At 38.2% G+C, this 27612-nt stretch overlaps 1 protein-coding gene across 2 annotated transcripts in view; it reads left to right on the forward strand.

Moving 5' to 3' along the window:
* Positions 1–240: 240 nt before the first annotated feature.
* LOC106066507 (epidermal growth factor receptor-like) overlaps positions 241–27612 on the forward strand; it is a 201011-nt gene continuing 173639 nt past the window's right edge. For both annotated transcript variants that reach the window (XM_013225564.2, XM_013225565.2), the window contains exon 1: positions 241–559. In XM_013225564.2, the coding sequence (XP_013081018.1) occupies positions 433–559 (127 nt within the window). In that variant the 5' untranslated portion in view covers positions 241–432. The remainder of the gene's footprint in view (positions 560–27612) is intronic.

The following is a 27612-nucleotide window of genomic DNA, read 5'->3' on the forward strand; positions in this document are numbered from 1 at the left end:
CAAAACATATTTCTTTTTAAAAACAAACCGCATGCTGAATGTTATAGAATTGAAAAAACAATAACTTTCTTCATTCGTATTTATGCAGTTGTTTCCCCTTATAAACAAACCGTTTCATCTTCTTACGCGAGGAAAATCTAGCACATGGCATGTTCGAAGCACCGTACTTTTTCTGTGACGTCGCATTCGGGTTTGTCCAATGAAACTTTTTGAAAAGTAGCTTAGGCTACCCCTGGTCGTTTGGCGTCGTCGCGCGCGAGGAACCACATTTCTGATACCTGGCTAAGTCAGTTACTCGCTAGAAGCAACGAAGACGCAAAACTTTTTCCAAACATTAAAATGCCGAAGTTGTTTCTGCATTGAAAATAAAAGCTTTCAAGAGAAAAATAATTCGTGTGTGTTGTGTAGTGTGTACACCAAACCGAAATAGAAATGGCTAAGCACGGCTTAGCGGGATTTTTCACGCCTGGATGTATACTAATTCTAATTCTCATTAATCTGTGGATAATACCTCCAGTTTTGACTTCGGATTACTTCGAATCGATCGATAACAAAACAGGTAGACTTTTTTTATTTTTTATAATTATTTTTTTTTCAACTTTCACCTGGCTGCTTCAGTTGGTGTAGGATAGATCCAGTCCTGTCACCTTGTAGACTTTCTGTGTGTGTTACACACAGGTGTGCCAGTGTCTCAGTGAAGGTCCCACAAGTAAACTAGTTTAGTCTATCTATTCTATATTATAGAAGTTATGTAGGCAGGAACAAGCCTGTGTGTGCCAATGTAGATCTAAAGATAGATCAAAATCTAGATAAAGTCTAGATCTATTATTATTTACTTGACACTACGGGACGTAGATATAGATCTAGACTCTACGTCTACTGATCTAGATCTAGATTCTAGATCTAGATTCTAGATTTAAACAAATAACATCAGCAAATCAGGTGTACTCCAAGCCCAATTTATTACTAGTCTAGTTATCTAGACTAGATCTTGATAGCCTATATTAATAGAATCTAGAGATCTAGTAGACTGCAGAATAAATCTAGAGTAGACTATAGACAGTGGCTGGGCTTATTTATGATTCAAACCTGATGTGATCAAGATCTAAATATAGTTATAGATTTATATCTATCTATGTCCAGGTCTAGATCTATATATCTAGATTTAGAATTCTAGAAATATCTTTTTTTTTTGTGAAATCTGGTTTACAATACTCTTTCGTCATACTAAGAATAGCCTACCAAGATCTACAATAGATTGATCTAAACTCTATAGAGATCTGGACTTTTATGTCAGATTGTAGTTTAGAAGACATTTTAGATTTAAATACAAATATCTTGTCGCATTAAAATAAGTTTATATGTAGGCCTAGATACATTAAGGTACATTATAATAGAGTCTATGGTAGACATTAGGGCTTATTTAATTCAAAGGTCTAGAAGAGTCTAGTCCTGTCCATATTATTAGTGAATAGATATCTAGATTATCGTGTGGTAAAATCATAATGTAGATTAGATCTCTGTACGTTATAAACTAATTTCAAGTAGGGCTACACATCTTTTTAACGAGTTGTTTATAGAAAGATCTAAATTTAACCAAGATCCTATAGACTACTTTTTAGTAGGTATATAGATCAGGTCTAGTTTATGATGGTACATTGATCTAGATTCTGGACTGTTTAGTTTCTTATGCCAGTGAGAGTTTTACTAGATTCTAGAGTTAGGCTATAATTAGTTTAGATGTAAATATTTTATATACTAGGCGAAGACCATAAATGTATAATACCAGATCTAATTATCATTTCAACACATTTTGTCTACACGCACACACACACACACACACTCTACGCTACGTACACACCGACAATAGTGACACTACTAAAATGTAGAGCTCGTTTTGTTCCCATACTAAATTTAGATGTAAGTCCGTCATTTTTACTTGGTCTGCGTTCTCAGACAGTCCAGATCTTCACTCTTATACAATCTGAGGTAGATGGTCATTAATAAATCGTGTTATTCATCATTCGAACTGATGTGTTCAAAATCTGTGGAGAAAGAGGTGGGTAGGGAGATAAAAGCCGAGGCCTATGGTCATCAAGTCAGAGTTCATATCTCACCTTTATCGTATCGTCTTCAACCTTTTTTTATTTATCTGTTAGCGACCATATGAATAATATCTTATGATTTACGACACTCCGTGTTATCAAGAGGTTTTTTTTTTTTTGTGGAGTTTGTTCATACTTGTCGACTGGACTTGATTGTTTGTTTTGTTTAAAACACTATACAGACATACATTTATAAAGAAATATATTATTATTAAAGACACAGTTAGTTCCGTGTAACATATAATATATATATATATATATGTGTGTGTGTGTGTGTAGTGGTCAAATGAATCTCAAGATTTATAGGGATCTACCGAGTCTCCTAATAAATTTAAAAGGGCAAAATAAGTCTAATGCTGAACATATAAGGGCTTACTGGGTCTCAAAATCTAAAGGGCTTACTGATATCGAGTGTATCCACTATTATTGTAAGAGAAGATGTAGTTCTACGCCGCAGGATAAGAAAAAAACAAACCGACTACCACAAATACACAAATGAATACAATTCACAGTAAACGGAACTTCAATATATCCTTCTTGGATCTAGCCATATCAATCTTAGTCCTGTATATCCAGAAGACTTGTATTGCCGTGTCTGTTATACCCAACACTGACACGCCTCTGGAATGCGGTGAGGTTGTTTACTCTGCGTATTATTCATGTACTTACTTCTTAAGCACACACACACACGCGCACCCAATAGTGCGCTCTGCCACACACACTAACTACGTAATTTGCAGAAAGGTAAAAAGAAAAGTATTTAAAACTGTATTTATTTATAGGTGAAGGTAAGGCATAGATAGATTTGAGGGTAAATCTTCCATAACACCTGTGTCGTCCTTACGTAAATACCCGTAGGTAACCAGTTACTAAATACTTTTTTGGAAGGCAGCCTAAAGTGGTAGATATTTAAAAATAAAAGTGAAACAAACTGTCAAATAAGTCACTGAATATCGGACATTGGTTTTTCTTTTCTAACGTAGGTCACGCGTGCATGCGTTTAAGCGAGTGTATTTAGGTGTGTACATTGGTGTGTTATTGTGTATGCGTTTGATTTAACAGTTTGACGTTGACACTGCCATGTAAGCGCTTAGAGAGTTGAACTCGGCCTTCCTTCGTGACTTGTACATCTTCGAAGGCTGACTTACTCGTGATCGCAGAGCACATACTGTTGTTATTTCTACGTGTTTCTTAACTCTTCTTCCTCGTCAATCTATATTTGTGGGTTACTAATAACAGGGTTAAAATCCCCCCTCCCTTTTTTTTTTCTCTTGAAAGCATGTCTAAATCTATATGTATGTGTAATCTGTATATATGGCCACCGGGTATGTAGCTATATGATATCAAATGTTGAACGAAGCAAAGTGGTTGTACTCTATAGGGAAATGCAGATATTCTCTGCGGGATGAACGCGGAGTCTAAATATAGACTCTTAATACATGGTTCTTATTGGACTTTCGGTGAACGACAGATGTCAGTGAGTGTGTGTGTGATGGAGAAAGTGTCTGTGTATATGAAACTTGAACGTGCTCTTCCCATCACACCATGTGTGAGAAAAACGAGTTTGTAGTGCGCGCGCGTGTGTGTGTGCGCGTGTACGTGTTTCGTTCCCCCTCCATGATGATGTAACATTTGTTTACTAATGGGTTTGAAGAAGAGACAGTACAGCTCGTTTAACAAACACTTTGCCCGTGGTTACTACTGATAACACATTCTCACAACAAACTGTGCAACAGTGGTAGAAAATCATGTGTAACACAAACAGGGTAGCTGGATGACGTGTGGAATGCGCTCTGGACTGTCGTTTCGATGTTCCCTGGTCCAAACGCTAGCCGCCGACATCCATCGCCATCCTATGCGAGGTTCTGGCGAGGCTGTATAACCTTCCATTCCGAAGGAACGTACGGAATGTGTAAACAAGCAAAATGTTTAAAAATAATAATAAAAAAACAACAATAACAACAAATACAAAAGCTTATGTACGGTAAAGAACCGCATAATTACTGTCATATCTTTCAATACTGCCAGATTAATCTCTCCTTTTCTATATAAAACAAATTTAATTAATTATCGCTAATTATTAACTGATTTTTAATTGATTCGTGTGTTGTCATCGACAATGGATAATTGTGCAAAGTTTCCATTGCAATTTGATCTGAGAATGGACAAACAGACAGACAGAGTAAGTTGAAATAAGCTTTGTCAACAAACGAAACACAAAGAACAAGATATTCAATGTGTGTCACATTATGGTGCATTCTCTTCTATCTATAGACAGCAAATGCTAGCACTCTATATTTATTATGCAATGACTTTTTTGCCTTTTTACCCATCATCCAATATTTTCTGTACTAATCGCCGAGGCTTGACGACAGACTAGTGGACAGTCCCATGGGCGGTAGCTTTGCACTTTTGAAAAACAGATTGAGATTCGGTGTTCTCTTAAAAGCGCGATTATGTGTTTGGCGAACGCAGCGCTCAGACCAGCTTTAGATAGAGCCCTCCATACTTGTTGACCAAGCAATAACAAACATTTATTATAACACAAGCAAACAACAAACAAATATTACAGCAGGGCTGTAACAAACCATCAATTTTTATATAAACGCTGGTCCCTCCCCTCCTGTTGGCAGCCCTTTTCGGGCATGCTGTAGGGGTAGATTACTGGTTTGACTGTTGTAACGCGACTGGAGTGTTATAGTTTGAAATTGGATAGTTCAAAGTATTCTAAACCCCCCGAATGTAGTTTAAAAAAAACTTTCTGATCATATACATGTATTTCGAAACATCTCCGAAATTCATCGGAAATTCATCGAAACGTGTGTGTGAGTGTGTTTCATGGGTGAATGTTGTTTGTGTTTGCATCTATATTGTTATTGTTATTATAGTAGGTAATAATACTGAATTTGACAATTGTGGTCAAACTGAATTTCCATTTGTTTGGACCAAACTACAGCTACATACAGTCTATGTACAACCGTGACCTAAGTACGACACCTGCCTACATTCAACTTGTGCATACCGACCGGTATCTACATTAGTATATAAAGTAAATTGGTAATTTACACTTAAATGAGTTCTATTATTTGAAACGAATTAAAATGGCTTTCTCCGTTATGTTTCTGTTTAAAAACGCCATCACCAAAATCTCACAGAATTGAGTGTACATGCTGTTGTTCTTTTCCTTAGCTAAGTGTTTAAGTGTGTAAGTGTTTAGGTACATGTTTAAGTGTTTAGCTAAGTGTTAAGTTATCAGTAAGCGTCCGCTATTTTAGAATGTTTAGAAAATGTTTTCAAACTAAATTCAACAACCCCAAGTTCCACAGAACAATGTTTCCCAAATTTCTCTCATCTCTCTCTCTCTCTCTCTCTCTCTATCTCTCTTTCACTCTCTCTTTCTCATCTGTCCCTTGACTTTTGCCGTAGGCTACTCTGACAGTTCGCGTAACCAACTCCCTGCATTTTTACCGGTCAGTAGCTAGTGGGATATCGAGAGAGGCTGGTCCATTCTTTTACATTGTCCAGCCAGCTTTTCTTTGAACGACCCTTTCTTCGTGCTCCCTCCAGTGTAGCGTGAAGGAGGTCTTAAGACAATTACGTCCTGCAATATGGCCAAATCAGCTCAGCTTTCTTCTCGTCCCAATGTCTACCGATTCATAAAACTATATAGATCTAGCTAGAAATATACACTGTCATGATCGGTGTCATTTTGTCTTTGTCCTGGCTGGTCTAACGTACGTTTTTATAATTTTACTTATCAAAATGTTGATTTTAACCAACGGATCATTTATAAATTTGTATTGGAATCCACCAATCATTATATTTAGAGTATTTAAGATTTTTTCGACTCTTTATTTTAGTAATCACTATGATACTTTATAGTGACTTGTTGGCCAACTGTATGAGAACCATTGTCTTTTGGGGTAAACTCGGTGCGTTCTTCTTTAAACAAACACACACACACACACAAAGTTTTGTTGATTCTTGAGTTTTGTTATCTTTATTACCGGATACAATACATTGCAAGACGGGAATGGTGTATTTGTTAGTGTGTGTGTGTGTAGAGATACAAAGACAATGCCACTGAGGATTCCAGACCCCAGGATGTGTGTGTATGTGCGTGCGTGAAAGCGTTCATGTACTCTGTACAGGCAGGCAGTGATAGCGTGTTTAGTCAGGCAACGGCCCTACTTTTAGAAAAAAAAATACTTTGGTGGGGGAAAATAATAGAAAGCCTCTCCCTCTCACCCCTCCCCACTTTTTTTTTTCCATTTTTTTCCCTCACAGCGGAGTAATGGTCATCGTGACCCAAATGTGTGTCAACATAAACAATCCAAGAAAATTCTCTTTCTGGCGGTGTGTGCGTGCGTGCTATTCACAAAGAACGTATTATTTACCAATCAGATTTCCTCTAGTCCTAAATACATTTTTCTAAAACGTCTACGTCTCTAGATTTACTATTATAACTAGTTGTAAGAACCATGCATGACAATGACTATTTACTAAATAGTTGTAGGGCCATGTATTTCTCCGGCTCAGATTGGATCTACATTGTTCAAGTCTATTTTTGCGATGACCAACAGGTGGCTTTTAAGAGGGTCGAAGACAACAGCATAGTCTATAATTAGCATATATACCAACTTATTTTATTATTATTATGGAAGCACTTTGATGACCGTATACACTCTCGGACTCTGAAACCAAGTCTTTACGGTACTTTTTTGTTAATAGTAAAAAAAAAAAAATGTTAATTTTACCCCACAGTACCACGCCTCGATATATTTGCCATTCAGTCTCCTCGTGTAATTGACGTAGAGCTAGTTCCCAGAATTCCATCCATTCAGAATTCCGATGCTAATTTCAACTCGTGGTAAATGATTTTGTGGCGGTTCGTCTTCCAACCATTGTTTTCTTCAAAAGAAAGGCTCAGATACTGGCTTTCCTCTCTGTCTGCCAAGACAAAAGGTAGGCTGATTCTATCACCTTCCGCAGAGCGATTAGTAATTAGACATCTTGGCCCTTTTCCGTTTGAGCAACTAGCCATTACTCACTGTCACCTTGGCAGGAAAACAAAAGAACCGGGAATGTATCTGTGATCAGCTTGGGTTCCTCCAGACCGGGCGATACCTGAATGGAGTAGAGTTATATCCCCTTCTTTGGGACACTAGCTGTGCAAGGCGTTACTTATAAGGGAATGAGGATCGTGGTGCGCAGATACAGCAGTCGTCTGATATTTTGTCTAAGATTGATAAGAAACTGCTTGAAACATTTTGGCACTAGATTAAAAAAAAAAAAAAAGACCCAGTGTTTGCATCACATCGGTGTTGCTTGCTAGTCCTTTCATATCATGCCAGAGACGTTGAATGCTTAGAGATAGCAAAGTGAAACTAGAAACATTTGAATTCATGACTCTCCGTTGAATGTTGGGGGTTAAGGCAAGTAAAAAAAAATGTTTCTGTAAGACAAAGTGAGATCCTCAGCGTGAGGAATAAATATTTGTATTCAGCGATTTGCGAAACATATGTCATATTTTAACCCAACTTGTTCCCCCCCCTCATGACCGTGGCACCCCTCTTTCGTAACACCTCCTTCTCTCACTTCTCTTGTCACCTCCCATTCTTTTTTTGACTTTTCCTAGATCCAACACTGAATCGCAATGGGACCACGGCGGCAAGCACTCGACTCAACATTGCTAATATTTCAGTCCTGTGAACAGAAGGTTTTTTTTTACCCCCTCCCCATCTTTACACGCACATTCCCGCACTCGTCACTTTGAACCCAACAGGATAACAGTGACTGTTCCGCTTCTGTTTTATTATAGTATTTACATTGTTAATGTAGTAGTCATATTTTTTTGTTCCCTTGTTGCATGCCTAATACTAAACATTTGACGAAGGCGCAGGGGGCTCTGCCCTTGTGTGAGTTGTCTATGTTAATGTAGCTCCGGTGCACGTAATACTTTGGCATGCACACTTGGACAACGGTATGCCGTGTCACACCGATACTATATTTTTTTTTAAATATATGGCAGCCTAGCGCCCCTCCTCTGTCTCCCCCCCCCCCTTTTTATTTTTATACCGCCGTCCCGTGTCCCTCCTTCTCCCCCAGCCAAGGCAGTGTGTAAATATTTTTTATCTTCTTGTCTCCAACAGAGTTTCTGTAATCCACTCGGCATACCTGTTGGATTCTTACCCTCGACTGCTTATGTGTTGGCTGTACCCGGCCTGCCCCTCGTTTTCTTTTCACTTCAACCCACCCGTGTGCTTGTAATGGTCTAATCACAACTTGAGGCCAACCCGAGTTTCGTTTTCCGTGTCCCCCTGACCTTTGTAACTCCCTCAGCCTTGGAATGGACCCTATTCATTTGCTTGCTAAACATGTCTTTTTGTCAAAACCCTTTTTTTTTCCTCCGTCGAAAGATGTGGAAATGACATTCGAGAAATGACATTCGAAACACAATTAAACAGAAAAGAATAACTTTATTACTACCTTATTATTTGAACCCGCGGAATAGCGATAGATATTAAAAAACAAACTAGGATGAAGTGACCCCCCTTTTTTTTAAACAAATAGTTCTACTTCTGAAATCGTAAAAATGTGTATAGTGCACATTAGCAATTTAAAAAAAAAAAAAGCGAAAATCGGAGTGATTAATGATGTCAGGCGAGATCGAAATCTGCGCAGTTATTTGATGACGAATAAACGATCAGGCCAAAACAAAATGTCCTTAGGGCTTAGATCTCTTTATGAACGAATAAAACGTTGGGATTAAGAAATGTAAGAGTTTAAGTTTTTTTTTTGTTTTTAGTATTTAAATTTCAACACATACATTTTTTTACGCGAAATAATTCACGCACTAATATTTTTAATCTGACAAAGATTTCCTCTGTTTCAGCTCCTCTCTGAACTAATCCCTTGCAGGACCCAATGAAACTGTCTCTAGTTATTTCTCATTACGAGAGCGTGAGTTTACTGGACAGACACTTTGAAAACATTTTCTTTATTTCTGACGTCAGACGTCTGACACTTTACAACTTGACATGTCCAAATAAAATATAAAAAAAAAGCTTTATAAAAATAGCTTCGAAATGGACAAAGGTGAACATTTAATTTATAAAACGAATTTTTAAATATAATTTTCTATGCCAAACTTTTTTTTTAATGGTTCAACTGAAGTATATTTAAAACCAGGGGTCTAAATTTCTCTCTCTCTCTCCATCATCCCTCTCTCCCGTATCCCTCTCTCTCTGTCTCTCTCTCCCTCATCCCTCTCTCCCTCATCCCTCTCTCCTTGTTTCTCCCTGATCCCTGTCTCTATCTCTCTCATCCCTCTATTCCTGGCTCTCTCTCTCCCTCATCCCTCTCTCCTTGTTTCTCCCTGATCCCTGTCTCTATCTCTCTCCGTACTCCCTCTCTCCCCTTTCTCTCCCTCCCTGCCATGATATAAAAATCGCGACATTTTAATGAATGTATTATTAGGGTCAGTGCATTTATCAAGTACCTTAACGTTGAGAATAACTGAGATGTTATGAGCCGATGCAAGCAGCATGCGCCCTTGTAGGAGGAGGTGTAGAGTCCAGAGTTAGACAGATGTTCAAGGAAACGTTTACCGACGTAGCTGGCTTAAAATAATAAAACATCCAAATATTTTAACGTTATGACGAGTGTCGCACTATTGCACAGGTCCAACTTTGGGGGTTCAACCTGTCGTCCCAGGTAAGATAAAAGTGCACTGGTGACCCGAATGCAATCTCACATGCAATGAAATGTACTCGGTATTAGCATGTATCTAATGAGTTGCACTAGGACGAACAAGGTCACCCGAAATTAGATTACTCGACGAGAGCTCGTGATCTTTGAACTACAATTCTTCTTGTCTAAATCTATGCAATTTTCAGAAACATGTCTACTTCTTTAACAATGTATGGATGTTACGCGTATCGCTCTTGAAACATGTCCACGTGACCTTTACTGAATCATGCAACTTTTTACTCTAGCGAAGGAAAACTAGTAGAATGTTACTGTCCTGCTTTCGTCCAGCCAAAAAAAAAATAAATAAATAATTATGTATTTGTGGTATTATATAGTGCAGTGCTGTTAAATGACCGAAACTTGGATTTATTTGTCTCATACTTTAACTAAAAACATTAAGCTTAAGTATTTATTATTTTTTTTTTAATTAGTGGTAGAAATATATTTTAACATTAACGTCAGGTCCGGCCTTAAATAATTCGAGGCCCTAGGCGAAGTGAATTTGGTGGCCCCATACTATATCAAGAGGTCCGAACAAGACTCTGGCCCCAAAATCCTTCTGTAGAAGAAAAACTATACGGAGAACTGCCTGATCTGAAACCACTGCGTGGCTCATCTCAGATATAGGATTAGTGATCTGAACCCTCTGACATGTTAAATGAGAGCGAAGAAGAAGAAATGGTGGCCTCAAAAGAAATAGAAAAATAAAAAAATAAACAGCCAAAAAAAAAATTTCGCAATTTAAAACAAAACAAAACGTAGTGACTCCAACAAAGAGGAACAACTCTTGCTATTTCTTCTCTATAAAAAATGTTTTGAGCGCCCCCACCAATATGAGGCACAAGTCGTCTGCCTAGTATGCCTATGCCAAAAGGCCGGTCCTGAACGTATGCAAGAACGAAGGTAGCCTAATCATAATGTTTTGACGGGAGGCGTACAAAATCATTGGCGTCTATGGGCCCAGTACAGACGCCAGAATTAAATGAACGTGACAAATGAGTAGATGTCAGTCACACTTGTTTGTGAACCACGTGACTCACTGGCACGCATATCCGATTTATTTATTGGTCTACCACCACTCAGTGGTATGCAGACCCCTGAATTCAATATTCGCAGTTAAGTGTATAAAGAAGCTTTCTATGTTGTTTACCTCCCCACCTCTCTTTTTTAAATTCAATTTTCCCATCCTCTTGAAGTGCTCTTCGTTTCCTATATTTTTGATGCCGCTATATCTAAGCAGGTATCATTATAACGGAAGTATGCTTTTATATCGCGCGCGAAAGTGTGTGTGTGCGTGCACTCGCGTCCTTTGTTTGTTTTAGGAATCGATTTTGTTTGACAAAGTGTCCTATTGAACAATACTAGCCTGCGGGATGGTCTGTTCCTCGGACAGGTCTGACAATGGCGCTATATCTTTAAGGTACGGGCTATCACCAAAAATACTTAACAAAATATGTTTTGTCCTTATGAACCTTTGGTTTCACTTTTTTCATTCTTTGTACCTCTTCCCCCCCCCCCCCCAACCCAACCGCAGATCGCTATCATATTAAGGTAAGGGAAGTTTTACGTACGAGTTTGAGTCATTGTACCATTTTGGATTTTATTGCATGACTAAACTGTATTCCTAGAATTAGTGAACTCGAGTAAGCTTCTCAATTTATAAAACATGAAAGCATAAAAAAATACTTAAAAAAACAACAACAAAGCTGTTACGAAGTGTAATTGTATTCATTAGTTAGGATCAGTCATGTCATTGAATTTGTAATAGACCAACATCTATAAATCTATGCGATTTGGAATATATTCCCCCCCCTCCCCCCAAAAAAAGTTTTTTTTAGTTTATCGCTATTTCATGCTTTTAGCTTTCTCACTACGCTATGATCCTATTTCTTATCTGGACCAGTTGGGGAAATGGGAGGGGGGGGGGTTAGTAAGAAATAAAGGGATGTCTGGGTAATTTTACCGTAATCAGGTTTTTAAAAGCATTAAAAAAAAAGTAATATTTCTTTTATTTGTTCGAGATACGAAACAAAATAATTAATTACCAATTTTAATTTTTTAAAATTAATTCTTGTGTTGTGAGGTAGAAGAAATGATTGTTTGAAATTTCAGTTTGATCCGAGATTGGGTGTCGGAGAAATCACGTGTACAAACTTTTTGACAGACAGCGTGAGTTGTTGATGTAAGCTTTAAAAAACAACAACACACATTTCCCTTTCACGCTGAGCATCTCGCACGCACCTGATCACGTGTGCACTAAAACGCATTTTTTTTCAACACAATTTTCTACTGTCTCACATGTCCTGATGGTTTATAATTTTAACTCAACAGATTTTTTTCTTTATTTATTTGACTACTGGTGAGGGTTTATGTAATTGAGTTCATTCATCAGAATATACATCAAAATCCTCCATCTCTACTGAGTTTGTCTGTCTGACGCCATTGTCTGTACATCCTTCTCATGGATCCAACCATTCGCACCGCGCTGCACTATTTCATCACAGGAGATGTGCACGAAGAAGTGCGTGAAACTCCTTCCATTGAGTCTACTGCCATGGATGACATGATGAGTTCAACTAAGCCTGTATTTAGGATGATTCGCCACTACTACTGTCATATCTGCTTGCACGCGCGGTGGAATGCTTTGAAAGTTTCATATATAAATTAATAAACACAAATCTATACTTGTAATACTTATGGAAAATCTTTTGAGGGACTTTGACATGTCATCGTGTCCGTATCAGATCTATACTTGGGCCACATTACACGCATCTGTCTTCCCTCCCTAAGTTGTTCCAAACATTGTACAACTAGCAACAGTTGGACCGTATCGCGTATGGCACCACGTGACCTGTATTCACACATCCTCCCCTCTCTTTCCCATCCTGTCCTCTCTGAGCTGCACAATCAGCCCTCCCCCTTTCCGCTAAGCTTGAGCTGTTCTTCCACCCCCCCCCCCTCTTTTTTTTTTTATGAACCAGGCGTTTCTTTATTTCCAATGCAGCTCTTCTTCCCTTCGCTGTTTTGAGCAGGCAATGCAGTGACTGATGGGCGATTTCTTTGAAGGTGATCTGGTGCAATAAAAATCTAAACCTCATCGATCTGCGTTTTAATTATTAAGCGTTGCAGTAGTCTTAGCTCACGTCGACTTTAATCTTGACCTTGAGGGATGTAAATAAATTGAATAAGGAAAGAAATTACCCCTTGGGGTAAAAAAAAAAAGAAAGTATAAAAAAAGAAGGGGGGGGGGAGAAGGGGTGAAAAGAGAGAGATCTGATATGTTATATTTTTTTACGGCTCACTGCGCATGCTGACTTTCAACAGCTTTCAATTACTCACATCCAGGCAACGGACAACAATGGAGTCCCCCCCCTCCCCCGAACGAGGCGATATGCGTGAGTCACTGATGTGCGGCAGTAGGAATGAGTTGAACGCGAGTCGAAGATAGAAATAAAATGAACCAGTTGAGGTGCTTATGCGATGTTGTGTGTGTGTTTGAGTGTGGAGTGTACTCACGTGGACGTGTACCCAGTGACCCGGAATCGCCACGGAATCCAAAGGTTTTATTAAAACCATGTTTGTCAGACGAGTCATGGCTGTCAATCAAGTCATGCTCGTCGATAAAAGCTCTAGTATTGCTTAAACTATGGACGGTCATTTAAAACCAATGCCACTGATGAAGCGATGGATCAAGCTATATTATAGTTTTAAGCTATGGAAGTCAATTTAACTTTGATATTGATCAAGCCATAGTCTTTACTTTTAAAAAAAAAAAAGATGACACAGATCAAAATTGTTTTTTTTTCTTGTCCGAATGTAAAATAGTCTCACTTTCAGACCTTGCGATCTATTGGGCAGTTGATGTGAAGGTCATCTGTTTCTAACGATGGTGTCTTCAGGCCAGCACAACGACAGCACCGACTTTACATTCCGCAACTAATGTCAGGTACACACCAGAGCTAGCTTATTTCCTCTATAACAATACTAGATATTACACATTTTATATTTTTTTCTACATTTTTTTTTTATTTTTTTTTGTGTTGTCTCCAGATCTTGTAAATTATCTCCCTTTATTTCACAGCTAATTTAAAATTAGAAGCATTATACGACGCTTTCCTTACGTAACCCACAGTAAATTTAATTAGTTGAATTAAACTTTCATGAATCGTCGTATGTTTGTTATAGAATTGCAGCCAGCTTCAAGCAACAGCTCTCGGCTATAGATGCGCCAATTATCGCCCTCTGTTAAGGGCTCGTCGTTTCCATCTTCATCACCCTTTCGTAGCAGCGGCAGTAATTCTAGTGTCTGACACTGAACTACATTTGCTGTTTAGTCTTGGCATGCGTTCGTGTACAAATGTGTGTATATTGACGCCTTCACCCACCCTTCGTATTAATGTATAATGTAGTAGCTGTTAATTCAATGTCCACATCATGGTGAATTGGCCCGAAACGGAATATGTAGTGTGACGTGAGTGCACATGTCTCTACCTAGAATGTTTTCTGTACAACTTGGGAAAGTGACTAGAGCTGCACTTAGTGTTGCATTAAATAACTGTCAATGTTATATTTCTTATAGCGTCTCATGTATTGTGTAATGCCACCCGACATGCAGGTGTGCGAAGATTTGAGTTTTTTTTTTTTTTTTGTATACAACTTCTGAAGTTGACGAAATCTCTATGTTCTGTCACCGGAGCTGGATGTAAACTTGACCGACCCAGTAGTTTAAACATTTATCAAAAATAAATTCTTATATTTCTATCAGTAACAACATGGTGGAGGCCCTCCAGGCCTGAGCAAGCTATTACAGCACAGACCACCGTCTTGTTGGCACACATTTCGCACGGCTTTGGTCAGACTTCGACTCACGGTGTCCGCGCTGCGGATAAGAAGAGGAAACCGTGTCTCGTCTTCTTGACTGCCCCAGACTTGCTGATCTCCATCTTGACAGGTCTAGGAAACCACAAATTCTCGACCTGTACGCTGACTTATATGCACTACTTAAACAGCAGGGTTTCTGTTCAGGGCTTTTTCAAGAGGGGATTTGAGCCTCTCAAGCCCTCACTCAAATGAAGTTTAATGATGATGATTAGTAACAACCGTAAACGGGTTAAAGGTCACCATGCTTTATTATTTTTTTTATTGCGACGAATACGATTTCAGTTTTAAGTTCACATTTTAAAATATTACAAATGTATCTGAAACGAATAAATATTATAAATAGGAATGAAATAGCGTGACCATGTCTTTCCTCCGTTACGTCGCTACATATATATAGTATTAATTGATTTATTGTGTGTTAATCTATTTGTTTCGTTCGCGCTCAATTTTAGCTGCGTCGAGTCACAGAAAATATTTGGACCATGGATTCAGTTCGTTGACAGCCTGCAAATCAAACAAGCACTGAGATCGTTTTTAAAGCCAGTAAAACACATGCTCACGTGAACCTGCAGACGTGAGCACTACTCTCTGTTGGTGAGCTGTACGCGTGAGATCAATAGACCACAGTTCCAAAAGTTGGTTTTCCACTTCTCAGGCTCTCGGCATGTAAGGAGAGAGGCGTTAATTATCTTGGAGACTATTTCCTAGATTGCTTGTAATTGGCCCTCGTCAACCAGCTCAGCAGTTTCTATGGAGGTGGGGAAACTTGGGAACGCGAGACAGAGCAACAAACTCTCGTCTTTCGCGTCATTAAATCCCTAGCGAGGGCTGTGTACTGGATGGAATTAATTATGTATAGACCTAAATGTAACATCTCAAATTGCGTAACATGTAACGGAAAAAAAAATAACTCGATGAAATAACTCCAGGCGAAAAAACAACAACACTGAAATCAATTTAAATTTAAACAAAATTGTGTGTGTGTTTTGTGTTTGAAAAACAACAACTAAAGACAAAAAAAAAAATACTTGGGAGTTTTAAAAAGTAGGCTATATTTTGTAAAGTAATATTTTTTAAACCATTAAGTTTAAACCCCAAGAGAAATTATTGTTCGTTGTTATAAAAAAAAAGAACACTATTCTAATATAGTTTTATACTTTGTGCAAGACTTTAGTTGGTATGTGTGATTTATGTGGCACAAAGTGCGTGGCTACCTAACTTTGGAGGTTCAAACTCGAATCCCAATGTAGACTATGGATTTTAATTCGATATTTAACTCAGCTGAGTTGTGTTTGCTGAGCATGCTAAAGGAAGTATGGAAGATGCACTATACAAAATCATTAATAATAATAATAATAACAATAATAATATCAATAAGTAATCTAGCAATGGAATTGAGAAGCTACAGAAGAGTCCTAGGTATCACATTTTAAGACCGCATCACAACATAAAATAATGGGCGGTCCTGCCATTGAAAGAGGCTCTATCCAAGGCAACAGACAGAGAGGAATGGAGGACGGACGACAAATCTTGTGTGGTGCACCAACGGTGCAACAGACTAAAGGATTGGTGAAGGTGAATAATAAATAACCCATAAAATTTCGCGCTCTTACAAAAAGAGTATTTCTTAAAGCCAAAATAAAAATCTATTTTCTTGCCTCGGTTCTGATGCTGGTTCCGTCCTAATATTTTATTTAGTTCAATTGTATTCATGAAATCTGTATCACTTATCTATACGAGGAGATCTTGCATTTATCAACAAAAAAAACAAAAAACAGTCCATTTAATTGGATCAATCTTTGTGAGCGTAATTTTTACTACACCTCGTCATAATTCACGTCATTGTGTTAGAGTTCGATAAACCATGAAAACAGGTGTTCGGCACACGTGAATTCGATTGAGCCAGGTTAAGACTGCAGTTTTCATGTCAGCGATAATAGTACGTCTCTTTCTGTCATTGCATTAAACCAAAATTTCACTGAGCTAAATCGGGCTAATTGCATATTACTAGGCCCCCGCGGTGGCATCCCGCGTTACATTTCTCTGACTATGCTGTTGTCAGTTACCAGCCCCCCCCCCCCCCCCCCCCCGTTTTTCTTTTAGTCCTTTTTTTTTCTTCTTATGCCTTAACCCAACGAAAAAAAAAAATAAAATAAAGAAAAAATGGAATCGAACTGAACCGTTTAACGATCCACCAAAGCGCGTAGACAAACTTGTCGCAGTCTCAAACAAAATAACCTTGACGGTTGTTTTAAGAAACGTTTTAAGTTGATTGACTTGTTTTTTGCACCTGTTTTCTTCCTTTAAAGACTCTCCAATCTACTCACCCTATCTAAGACTCCAGAGATGCCGCCTCCTTTCTCCTTTGCCTCTACCCTTCTTTTTTTTTCTCGTCTGACTAAACACCAGTGGCTCCCCCCCCCCTCCCATCCTTTTATCACTGTCTTCCTTCTCGGAAATGCAACAATTCCTTCTCAAAGTAGTATACCATGGGTCTTAACGTCATATCATAAACAGCACCTGTCGTGACCTACTTGTAAGTAAATACCTGAGCTTCTTTGGCTTTTGTCCACGTTTTGTGAGAAAGTGTGGGCGTGCCTTGTGCAATTAGTGCTCACCATTACAACTAGCTCACGAGATGGTTGGTTACACGAGGCTGGAACACAAAAAAAAAAGCTTATCCGGAAATAAAAAATAAGCGAGAGTTAGGCCGAGTTTAAAATCCTGAGTTTGTGAGCGTGTTGTTTAATTATTTTTTTTTTTGGTGAGTTTAAGTTCTTTGATTTTGTGAGTATACGTGGTAAGCTCCCCCACCCCCTTTAAAAAAACATTTGGCCTTGTTCAATTCTAAAACAGATTCTTCAAAGTTCATGTTAGAATCTGCGTTGCCATTTGTACACGATGAGTTTCTCACATTTTCACAAACATACTATTAATAATATTAAAATCTGATTGGTAACACAAATTAAAGCAAGGGTGTATAAGCTTATTATTAAGTGACAAAAGCTGCTAGCTGTAGCTGGTGGTAACAGAGCACAACACACGCTGTTTGCATCTTGGTTGGTGTCATTTAATTTTTCATTGATGGACGCTACATTCGCTAATGTATCCTTGAAGAAAACATTTATCAAAGTAGTTTGGAAAACTGGTGACCAGCCTTGACTAGGTTATGAAGCTTGGTGGCCGAGAAGTAAAACACGCGGTTCCCGAACAGTAGGGGTTTGGGGTTCGATTCGAAATACGGTTGAAGATTAAAATGTTTATTTAGACTTCAGAGACTATCCCCTATCTATTATGGGCTACTGTTGGTTGTTTGGAAATTACTTGCTTTTGGTCTTTGGGTTGGCCACATGACATCCTCGTGAGACGTGAGTTATATAACAACAAGTGAGCCATTACACAATCTGTTACATAGACCGTACCATTTCCAAGGGGAGAAACTGTTTGCGTATGATAGCGTGTTTAAACAAGTAAACATAATGGTCTAGGGGTGAATGTATGTGCGTGTGTGTTAAATAATTGTATATTATATCAAATATATGCTGATAAAAATAGTTGTAAAAATAGACTTGTTGTGCATTTCTAGGAATTCATTACTTTTTTTTTCTATTTTTCCTATCTGTATCATATTAGTTCTACAGATGCTTCTACCTTTGGGAGTAAAGCTGATTGGAACGTATGGCTTATTTCATTAGAATTCATGTCTAAAAGCACTCGCTGATAGAGAATGTACTCTTGTCTCTACGCAGTGACATAACGAGCTCATGGCCGAGTGTTATCGTCGTGGTATTATGCATTTATTCTTCTACATCTCACATGTACTGTTAGGCACCGTGCGGGGTAGAAAAACGTGGTCATGTTCCAATACAAAATTAAATAAAAACATGGACATTGTCAACAAAATATTACATAATATATCAGATTGTTAAGCTTATTGTATTCTAATTACTAAAAGTGAAAATTAGCCTCAAGTTTGATTTAATAGACAGAATTTCATTTAGCGAAGACTTGTTTTATAACTTCAATCTTCCCACGAGCTCGGTCCAGTAGGAAAGAACTTAGTATTATCATTAATAATACCATCCCTAGAAACTGAACCTTTTTTTTTTTTTTTTTTTTTAAGAAATGACATTAAATACTAATTTGTTGGCATGTTCTGTTACAAAGCTTTAATATTAATATCCTCACCCTGTCTGTCTGATAAAAAGTTTGTACGACACCCAATCTCGGATCAAGTATGAAGTTTTGCTCAATTTTTTTTACCCGACAACACAAGAATCAATTACAAAAATATAACCAATTAATTAATTAACTATTGGTAAATAATTATTTTTGTTTGGTATCTCCATCAAGTGGAAGAAATTGTACTTGACTGAAGTGGTGGTGTAAGCTAAATTAGTCTCATATAAAGGTCGTCTTTCAAGTAGATTTGTGACAACAATTGATAACTATAGAATCTTTTATTTTCATAGGTACTTCACTAGCAGACTGGTCAGTATTTTCTTTCTCCCCCCCCCCTCCCAGCCGTTTTCCCAACTGATCCAGACAAGTGATATGATCTATATATTAAGAAAGCTAAAAGCGTGTAATAGCACTTAACAAAAAAAAAAAATAAACAACAACAAACAATCGGTAAAACTATTTCTTATCGCTCAAATTTCTTGTTGTTAGTCTAGATCTAGTACAAACGTAATGACCCGACTGATCCAAACGAATTGTTACAATTACACTTCGTATAAGCTTTATATATATATATATATAAAATACATATATATATATATATATATATATATATATATATATATATATATATGTATGTATCTTTTGTTAGTGCTAGTAATCATCTTAACTCTTTCTCTTCTAACTGACGATACCAGCGTTGATTCCACCAGAATTTGGTAAATAATTACGGAGAGAAAGAGTTAACACGAACGTCCATCTATAGATGAACTAGAACTAAATATATTTCATGTATGCGCTGCTCCGTCTTTGTTTCTGCCCCCCCCCCCCCCCTCCGTATGCTTCCATGTTTTTTCCCCAGTATTCCACTGTTTCTTTTCTACTCTTTATCTGTTGTTGTTGTTTTCTCCCTACAAGTTCCAGTCCGTAGAGTATCCAAGTCAACCTTCAAGTCCACGCATACTGCTTGCAAACCGTCCAGTAGTTCTTGTTGGGCCTGCCTCCAGATGTGTCCAAATATAGGCCAAGAGTAATCAGTACGCCAGTGCCAGTTGTAGACGTGCTTGTTTGCTCTTGCGTACGTTTGTTTGCACTCGTGTGAGGGGGGGGGGATGTAGATCTAACACCGAGGCAGAGGGGCGTTGTCACTGAATTCACTTCATCAGGATGATTTACTAACGCTTGTCATCTTGACATCCTTCTGTCCCTATGTCCTATTAATCTGCATTGGTGTGTCTAACTTGTTTTCTGGGCTGATTATGACCCCTCAACGCTTCCGGCTATCTAAATCTCTGATTGTTTTACATTATTCGTTATTGTTTTTGAAACCGCGTTTTTTTTTTAAATATAAAAAAATGTTCACTTTGGTCTAGAATATTGACATTTATATAGAGTTACGATGGAAATTTTAGCTGCTTCCGAAAGGTGTGTAAAGCCACTTTTTTGTTTTGTGATCTGTCAAAGCCTGTTTTACCCGCTTTGCTTATTAAACATTGGGCCAACGAAGACCTCCTAGGAGCTTGTATAAAACCACAAACTACCTAGGAGTTGGTATAAAATCACAAACTACCTGGGATCACTCTTTTATTTTTTTTAAATTAATGATTAGATTTGGGGAAAATGTTTTGCTTGATATTTCCTAACCCTTAAAAAAAAAAACAACTCTTGCTGTTATTTGCTAGGCTAATTTAAAAAGTAAGGGCGTATCGTGTAAGTAAAGGCGTATCGTGGCAAGAACTTTTCTCACTATGTTTTGAACCTCGATTACTAATCGACTAATCTGAAAGGAATAGAAGACATACCGACATTTCGATTAATATCCAATTCGTATTGTCCATTCCCGGTGACCATGTTCCCACTATTATCCACATAAATGAAGTCCACTTCTATTGTCCGGTAATCGAATTAAGTGTTTTTTTTTCTTTGTAAACATGTTATTACACAACAATGTCTATTGACACTGTCTCTCTTTTTTTTTTTAAGTCTATAATCAATTCGGTAACACTGACAGCTATCGATCTAAAACGTAAGGTCACTGAGACACTAACAAATGTATTATAAATATATTTTACGTTTGGCTACTTTCCAGTGGAGTTCTGGTGGGGGTATTTTCAACCTGGTCAAAAAGTTGTTGTTTTATTAATTGTTGGTTTTAAAAGTTTTGGAGAATAACGTCAGTTCATATTGACCTAAGACTTTTTACGTGAACGGTAGGGCAAGCTGTCTACTGGCAAGTCAGAACGTTGTCGGCTTATCAATGGACCTTTGACAAGTGTCAATGCTTTCTGTTTCCAGGTTTCTAAGTTCTCCGCTGCTCTCTGTCTGAAGCTACCAGCAATACCATAGCACTGCGCTTTAAAATGTAGTTCTTCCTGTTTTCACTTTGGGTGATCTGTTACTTACGGTATTAAATTTTAATTACAGTATTGAAACTGTTAAAACAAAAACTAATTGATTGAAGAGTGACAAACAGTTTTCAGGACTTGCGTATTAAGAATATTTCCGGTACCGCGTTGAAGCCCTTGAAACTCGGCCACAGGTTCGGTAAGCAGTCATTGTCGTGATCATAAAGCTAAAAAGTCGACATTAGCATTTGACATCCGTTCTTGCCATGCACCTGTTGACTCGTGAATAAATCTCATCTTTCAAAATGGAAGGAAAGAGAGGCGAACAAAAGTGTGAATTAATGTGATGTTCATTCATACATTAAATGTAAAGCAAAAATGTATTTTGACTTTTGACGATTGCAACACCCTCTTGCTTCTTTCCCACAGTTCAACTTAGCAGTCCATTAGCTTAGAAGTGAAGCAAGTGAAAATGAAGTAAGAGCTGTGTTTTTCTTGAACTAATTGCACTGATAGCATTATTAATAATATTTTTTTTAGGGTTCCTATTGAAGTGCTTCACTTGAGTGACAGTACTTTTATCTAGGACCGTGTTCGCAATATTTTTTATTCCTCGTCATTAAACGTAATTTTTTTTCACTCGACACATGCATCAAAGCGAATGAGCGTGCCTAGTCTCTCATACTTGACGACCTGAACACATACTATGTTTATAAATTACACACATCCATTTATTTTATTTATTACTAGCTATATTTTTACCCGGCTTTGATAGTTTTTTTTTTCCTTCTGTTTTCGTTCTCTTATATAATAAAAAGGCATCATGCTTTTTAAATAGTTAAAATCTATGCCAAGATGTCTCATTGACTTAAATCTAGTCAACTCTCTTGTTGTAGGGCACTTTTACGTGTCCTAAAATCACCATTATTATCCAAGGGACGTTCTTGCCAAGTTTCATTAAAATTGGTCCAACGGTTTGGATTTCTATAAAGGACATACATACATACTCCTCATATTCTGAATGCACTATCTTTCCATTCTTGTTAAATATTCAAAATATGTCTTCAACGTGCTGAAGCTTAATTGTAATGAAAACAAAAATGGAACTACTTATCTCGGTCTGCTTTCATTTCCATCCCCTAGGCTTCATATTAATGACGATATCTTAAAAAAAAAAAAGTAAAATATAGAAATAATTTTTTTTCAGAATTTTTGTATTTCTTCATTTTCATTCTTTATTTTGTAGTATTTTACTTGTTTCGTTATCTGATCTTCCTTGTTCAACTTTTAGACCTCACGCGCTGCCTATGTGTTCTCTCAAAACAATTGCTCTCTGTCTCGTTTCTTAATTAGTACCTTTTCTTAATTTTCTTAAGAGCTCGTGAAGGTAATTTAGAATGTCATTAATGCTCATAAAAAATGTAATCGCTCTTTTAACGAGCCCAATTGAGGAGTGCTCTATTTATAGAGTCAGCCTGGCTCCGAGTAAGGCAAGTAAGTAGACGTGCCAATTATTCAAGGGCTCATTTACTAGTTAGCCCAATGCTTTTTGTTCACGTAATCTTGGAAAGTGGAATTGCACTTTTTTTTTTCTTGTAATGCGATGGCATTTTTAAAATTCCAAATCATTCAATTATCGACTGCATATTAATGATTTTTACACCACGTAATTTAGAGCATTGTCTAGAAATTGTGGGCGAATGTGATGGTTCTCAATCTGTAGTTTATCGTTTAAGCTTAGAAAGTTAATGAAATCAATTAGGACAAAGTAAACCATGAAAATCAAGATTTTGGAACCATTACCACGACAGTCTCATTCTTTACCTGTGGCTCCGCCTGGTAACAAAATCAAAGGAAACAGGTCACACGCTAAATGCCAATCCTTTATTCCTTCCCCTCCCTTTTTCTGATTTCTATTTGACCAAGACTTCAATTTTTCAAATGGGATAAATTGAGTACAGTTCCATCGACTCAGCGGACCGAATCAATATTACCCTTTCTTGTATTGAGCTCACCAGTTGTTCATTATTGATGGGGTTGTGGTGGTGGGGGTGGGTGAGTGTGCGTATGTGAATGTGTGAGTGGAGGCTTCTGTAAAATCTCACTCATGCTGTACATAGGTGAGAACTTGGCGAAAGAAAGGATGAGCTGTGTATGTGTGTTTGTGAGCGTGTGTGGTGCAGTATTTGGCTTTTTTTTTTTTTAAGGTTGGGGGCATTTTGGGACATTGTGCATGCAGTGAGTCAGTACACCACTGAGTGTTGTGCTGCTGAATTGATGCTGTCAAGATTGATCTCGCCTTTGCAGTAGCTTTAGTTACCTGATTTTTTAAAAAAGTCTTAAGCAGTTTACAAGCGCCCCGTGAAATGTCTCCCCATCTTTTGTCCGGTCCTTGCACAGTTGTCATAGACGGCGTAGAGAGGAAGGGGGGGGGGTGGACTCAGAAGTATCGTTCTCTTTACACTGTTTTTTAAAAGTTTGAAATATTTTTTTTTCTTACCCGAGGCTGAATAGAACTCGAAAACTAGCCAGCCTATTGTGAAGCTAGTTTTATTACCAGCGTTCACTGCGAGTCCATGAAAATTAAAAACAAACAAACAATGTCGCCACCAAATTTCTAAATTAAACTGTAATTTTTTTTGTTTTCTTGCTAGCCCCGACACCAAAGCCGGCACTTCGAATGTCTAGCCAAACAGATGCTGATCTTCTAATTAATTTCAAAACTAAGCTTGTATTTAGCTACGTTATTAATTCACCATTAGTAGCCACAAAGACGTGTAGCCGTGAGCCATCACTGTTCTTTTAATGCTGCTCGAGTTATAAAGATATTGTTCTTATTATGGTTTCTTACTACTAATAGTATTAACAATGATAACAAGAATATGCTCCTCCTTTGAGGTAGGTGACAAGCACAATCTAGTTTAGCATGAACTCAAAGATGGCTGTCAAGTCCGATCTTCGCTTTGAAAAGCCAGTTACACTCAAGGCACGGGTAGGTTGTTTCTATGCAGATTGCCTCCTGAAGCTCTTAACTTTTTTGGCGGATCTTTTCTCCGTGCCACGATCATGGAGCGATTATGGACGAGAATTCCCGTGTCATGAGAATGATTTTGCATTCCTTGTTGGATCTCTTGAGAGTGTCTTATTAAGCTTTTTATGTCCCCCCCCCCTTTTTTTTTTAAAGAACAGTTTCCGTATTAAAATTTTGCAACTTTGTGTATTTGCTTCCGCGTCAATGAAGTTACCAACGGAGGATAACGTCACAGAGATTTTAAAGAACGCTTCTTGCTTTCCGAAATGCAATCTAGTTGCAATGTGTGGTGGGTGATATTCAACAATATTTGCAAGATGGATGACATTGTGGTGTAGCTGGAAGTCGTAACCCTCGAGCAATCAGCTATTGTGGACCTTCAATAACAAAGTAGTCATTAGTCTGTCCTATGGTTGTTAGAACACTCATTATTATGACAATTAGTTGAACATTCCAGTGTGCACCTCCCTCCTCTCTTTTAGCGAATCACCTTTTCTGGTGCTTTCCCCTCTCCGTTTCCTACAGCGGTACTCTCAGGTATAGTTCAGGTATGCTAAACTCAACTAATAAAAACAAAAGCCTATGGGTTACTCGGATAAATGACAGCGCGACTTGTCACTCGCTAATGGCTCGTCCTGTTAATTAGCCCCGGTCTCGCCTGTCTCCTCGCTATCTGCCATATACTCAACGAGCGCATCGTGCCAAGTTTACAAATCAATACAATAAAATAAAAACAAACTATTTGGAGTCATGGAGTTCTTTTTTTTTTTCCCTCCTCATTTACCCCCCCCCACTCCCCTTTTTCAATTCTTTTATCTCGTTGTTCACAATTATTAGTCGATTGACCTTTGATCATACTTAATCACCTTGATAGGAGATAGCTCTGGGAATCAACAATGTGCATGTACATATTCTTCCTCTCCCTCTTTTTTTTTGTTTGATACACTCGAATGTCCCGCCCTCGCTTCCAGTCTAGCAATATGAGCACATAACGTTCGCATAGGGAAATAGACAAACAAGAAACGTATTCTGCTCACCACCAACATCGGTCTTGCTACTCAACAACTGTTTCACCATTCACCGCTGCACGTGAGCTGCTTGGCCTGCTCGTCAATGCCTACTTCTGGGAGCTCGTCCAAGTCCCCCACTCCCCCACCCCAGTTTACGTGTGGATGCACGTGTCTTGCCTCTTTCTGGGTTGCCAATGGTTTCTTACAAGAAGACGCTGCTCAAAGTCTCGCAGGTGGGCGCCGGTTCTTAGAGGGAGGGCGACATTTGAGAAGTCGTTTTTACTCTGGTTGGAGTGGATCACACCAACTCCACACATTTTAAATCGAATGCCCCTCTCTTGTGAAAATTACAAGAGCAGTGGATCAACTAGTTGTTCAACATAGCGCTTAGCTGTCAAACAGAAGGTCATGTATTTCTTCTCAGAAGGTCATTACGATTCCTCTAGTCATCTTGCAAATTCGTGGGAACTGGAACCTTGGTGGTCACGGTCCTCGAAAACGGCTCTGACGATTTTCTTTGGAATTTGACATTTCGTTTATATCTTTCGGAAAAGCATAACTAGCTAGCCACACAATGTGAAAACTCTATAGTTTGACCGCAATATATATTTTTTAAAAATATTATCTTCTATAATTAAATTTGGTCTTGAAAATCATTATCTTAAACAGTCACGCCAGCGTTATTTTTCCGCATGTAGACTTAATTCTTTAAAGAGTTGAATAAATAGACGCTTAGGAACATTTTTCGCGCCGTTTTCTAAGACTGGATCTAAAGGCCTGTCATAAGAATTGTATATGCACTCAGTAGATTGCTTAACCAAGATTTTTTTTTCTATTGCAAGCAGTCCACCGAAACAGGCAGAATACATATCTACCATATGATCATTTCTATTCCCTTTGTGTGATGTTTTGAAAAACATTCACGTGATCCTAATATATTGTACTAGACACATACATACATCCTTACGCCTTACACTCTACTTTATATATTGTATATGTCATTGCATTAGAAGACGTGTTTCCATTGTCAATTTCTTCTTGACTTCCGCTTTCTAAAATGATAGTATTATTATTACACTTTTATAGCCAAAAACATTTTCTTTAGTCTCCTCTCGTACGAGACAAGAACCGCCCATGAAAAAAAAAAAAAAAAAAAAAAAACTACACCGTTGACTCATTGGATGGTGAGCTGTTGTTGATTTAAAAAAAAATAATAATAATAATAAAGCTGAAAGTTCAACCGGTCAAAACACTAAAGAATATGGGAAAAAGAAAGACAATCGGTGCGTCCTGCGAATCAATAACTTTGCAATCCTGTTGACGTCATTTCACGGATGACGTTTCTCCCGAGGCTGCCAGCCCTCGTTCAATATTGTTGCTCGTGGTCCAGATTTTTTTTTTCATTAGTAGATGCTTTGTCCTCCGTGGTTCCAGTCATAGTCTGGGATGGGTGTCATCGGCATCTCGTGGGTGGATGGTGCAAGCGCCATGTCGTGTGGTGATGGGGGGGGGGGCTGTGGGATGGGGTACCAAGTCTACCAACGCCCTCTAGTGGTGATGGCATGCTGCACTCGATAGCACGGTGCATTAGATGCCGCTACATGGTATGAAAATTAAATCACGCACTGCTGGTTTTTTGTTAACACGGTGAATGCTGTGAGATCGATAAATGGGCACAGCGCTTTGATGGTGTCCAGGGATCTGGTCCATTAAATGTTCCGTAATTTTAATATCATATTCTCAGCCAATTTATTTGTTATTTCCCCTTTTAGGTAAGTGTCCATCGAGGCCAAAGTATGGGAAGTGGTGGCTGAGTGCTATATTGGTACCGCTAGGCTTCTGATCAGAGGGGTTTCGAGTTCGCATCCCGGTAAAGATTGTGATTTTGAACTTTGTTTTTGGCGCCGCTAAGTTCAATCAACTGTAATGGATACTTGATATGTTGGGAAAACAAATGGTGTTGATCGTTGTGCTGGCTATATGACACCCTCGTTAATCGTCGGCCATAGAAAGAAATGAGCTTTGATCAGCTTTAATCAGATACGTTTTACATCATCTTCCCCCATAGATCCCAAGGTCTGCCTAATGGGTACAGTACTACCAAGTTGAAAAAAAAAGCAACAGTTCTGTTTTTATATATATATATATATTTAAATAGATATGATAACTGCGGAGTCCATATCGGAAGTACACATCCTAGCATCCAATTCTTGACTACTAATACACTTGTAGATATTTAAACTATATCAATATCTAGAAAAGAATCGGTGACGTTGCTAGGGATTTTGGGGCCCGGGAAGGGGGGGGGG

This window comes from Biomphalaria glabrata, chromosome 16, assembly GCF_947242115.1.
Source record: "Biomphalaria glabrata chromosome 16, xgBioGlab47.1, whole genome shotgun sequence".
In the NCBI taxonomy this organism is placed as follows: domain Eukaryota; kingdom Metazoa; phylum Mollusca; class Gastropoda; family Planorbidae; genus Biomphalaria; species Biomphalaria glabrata.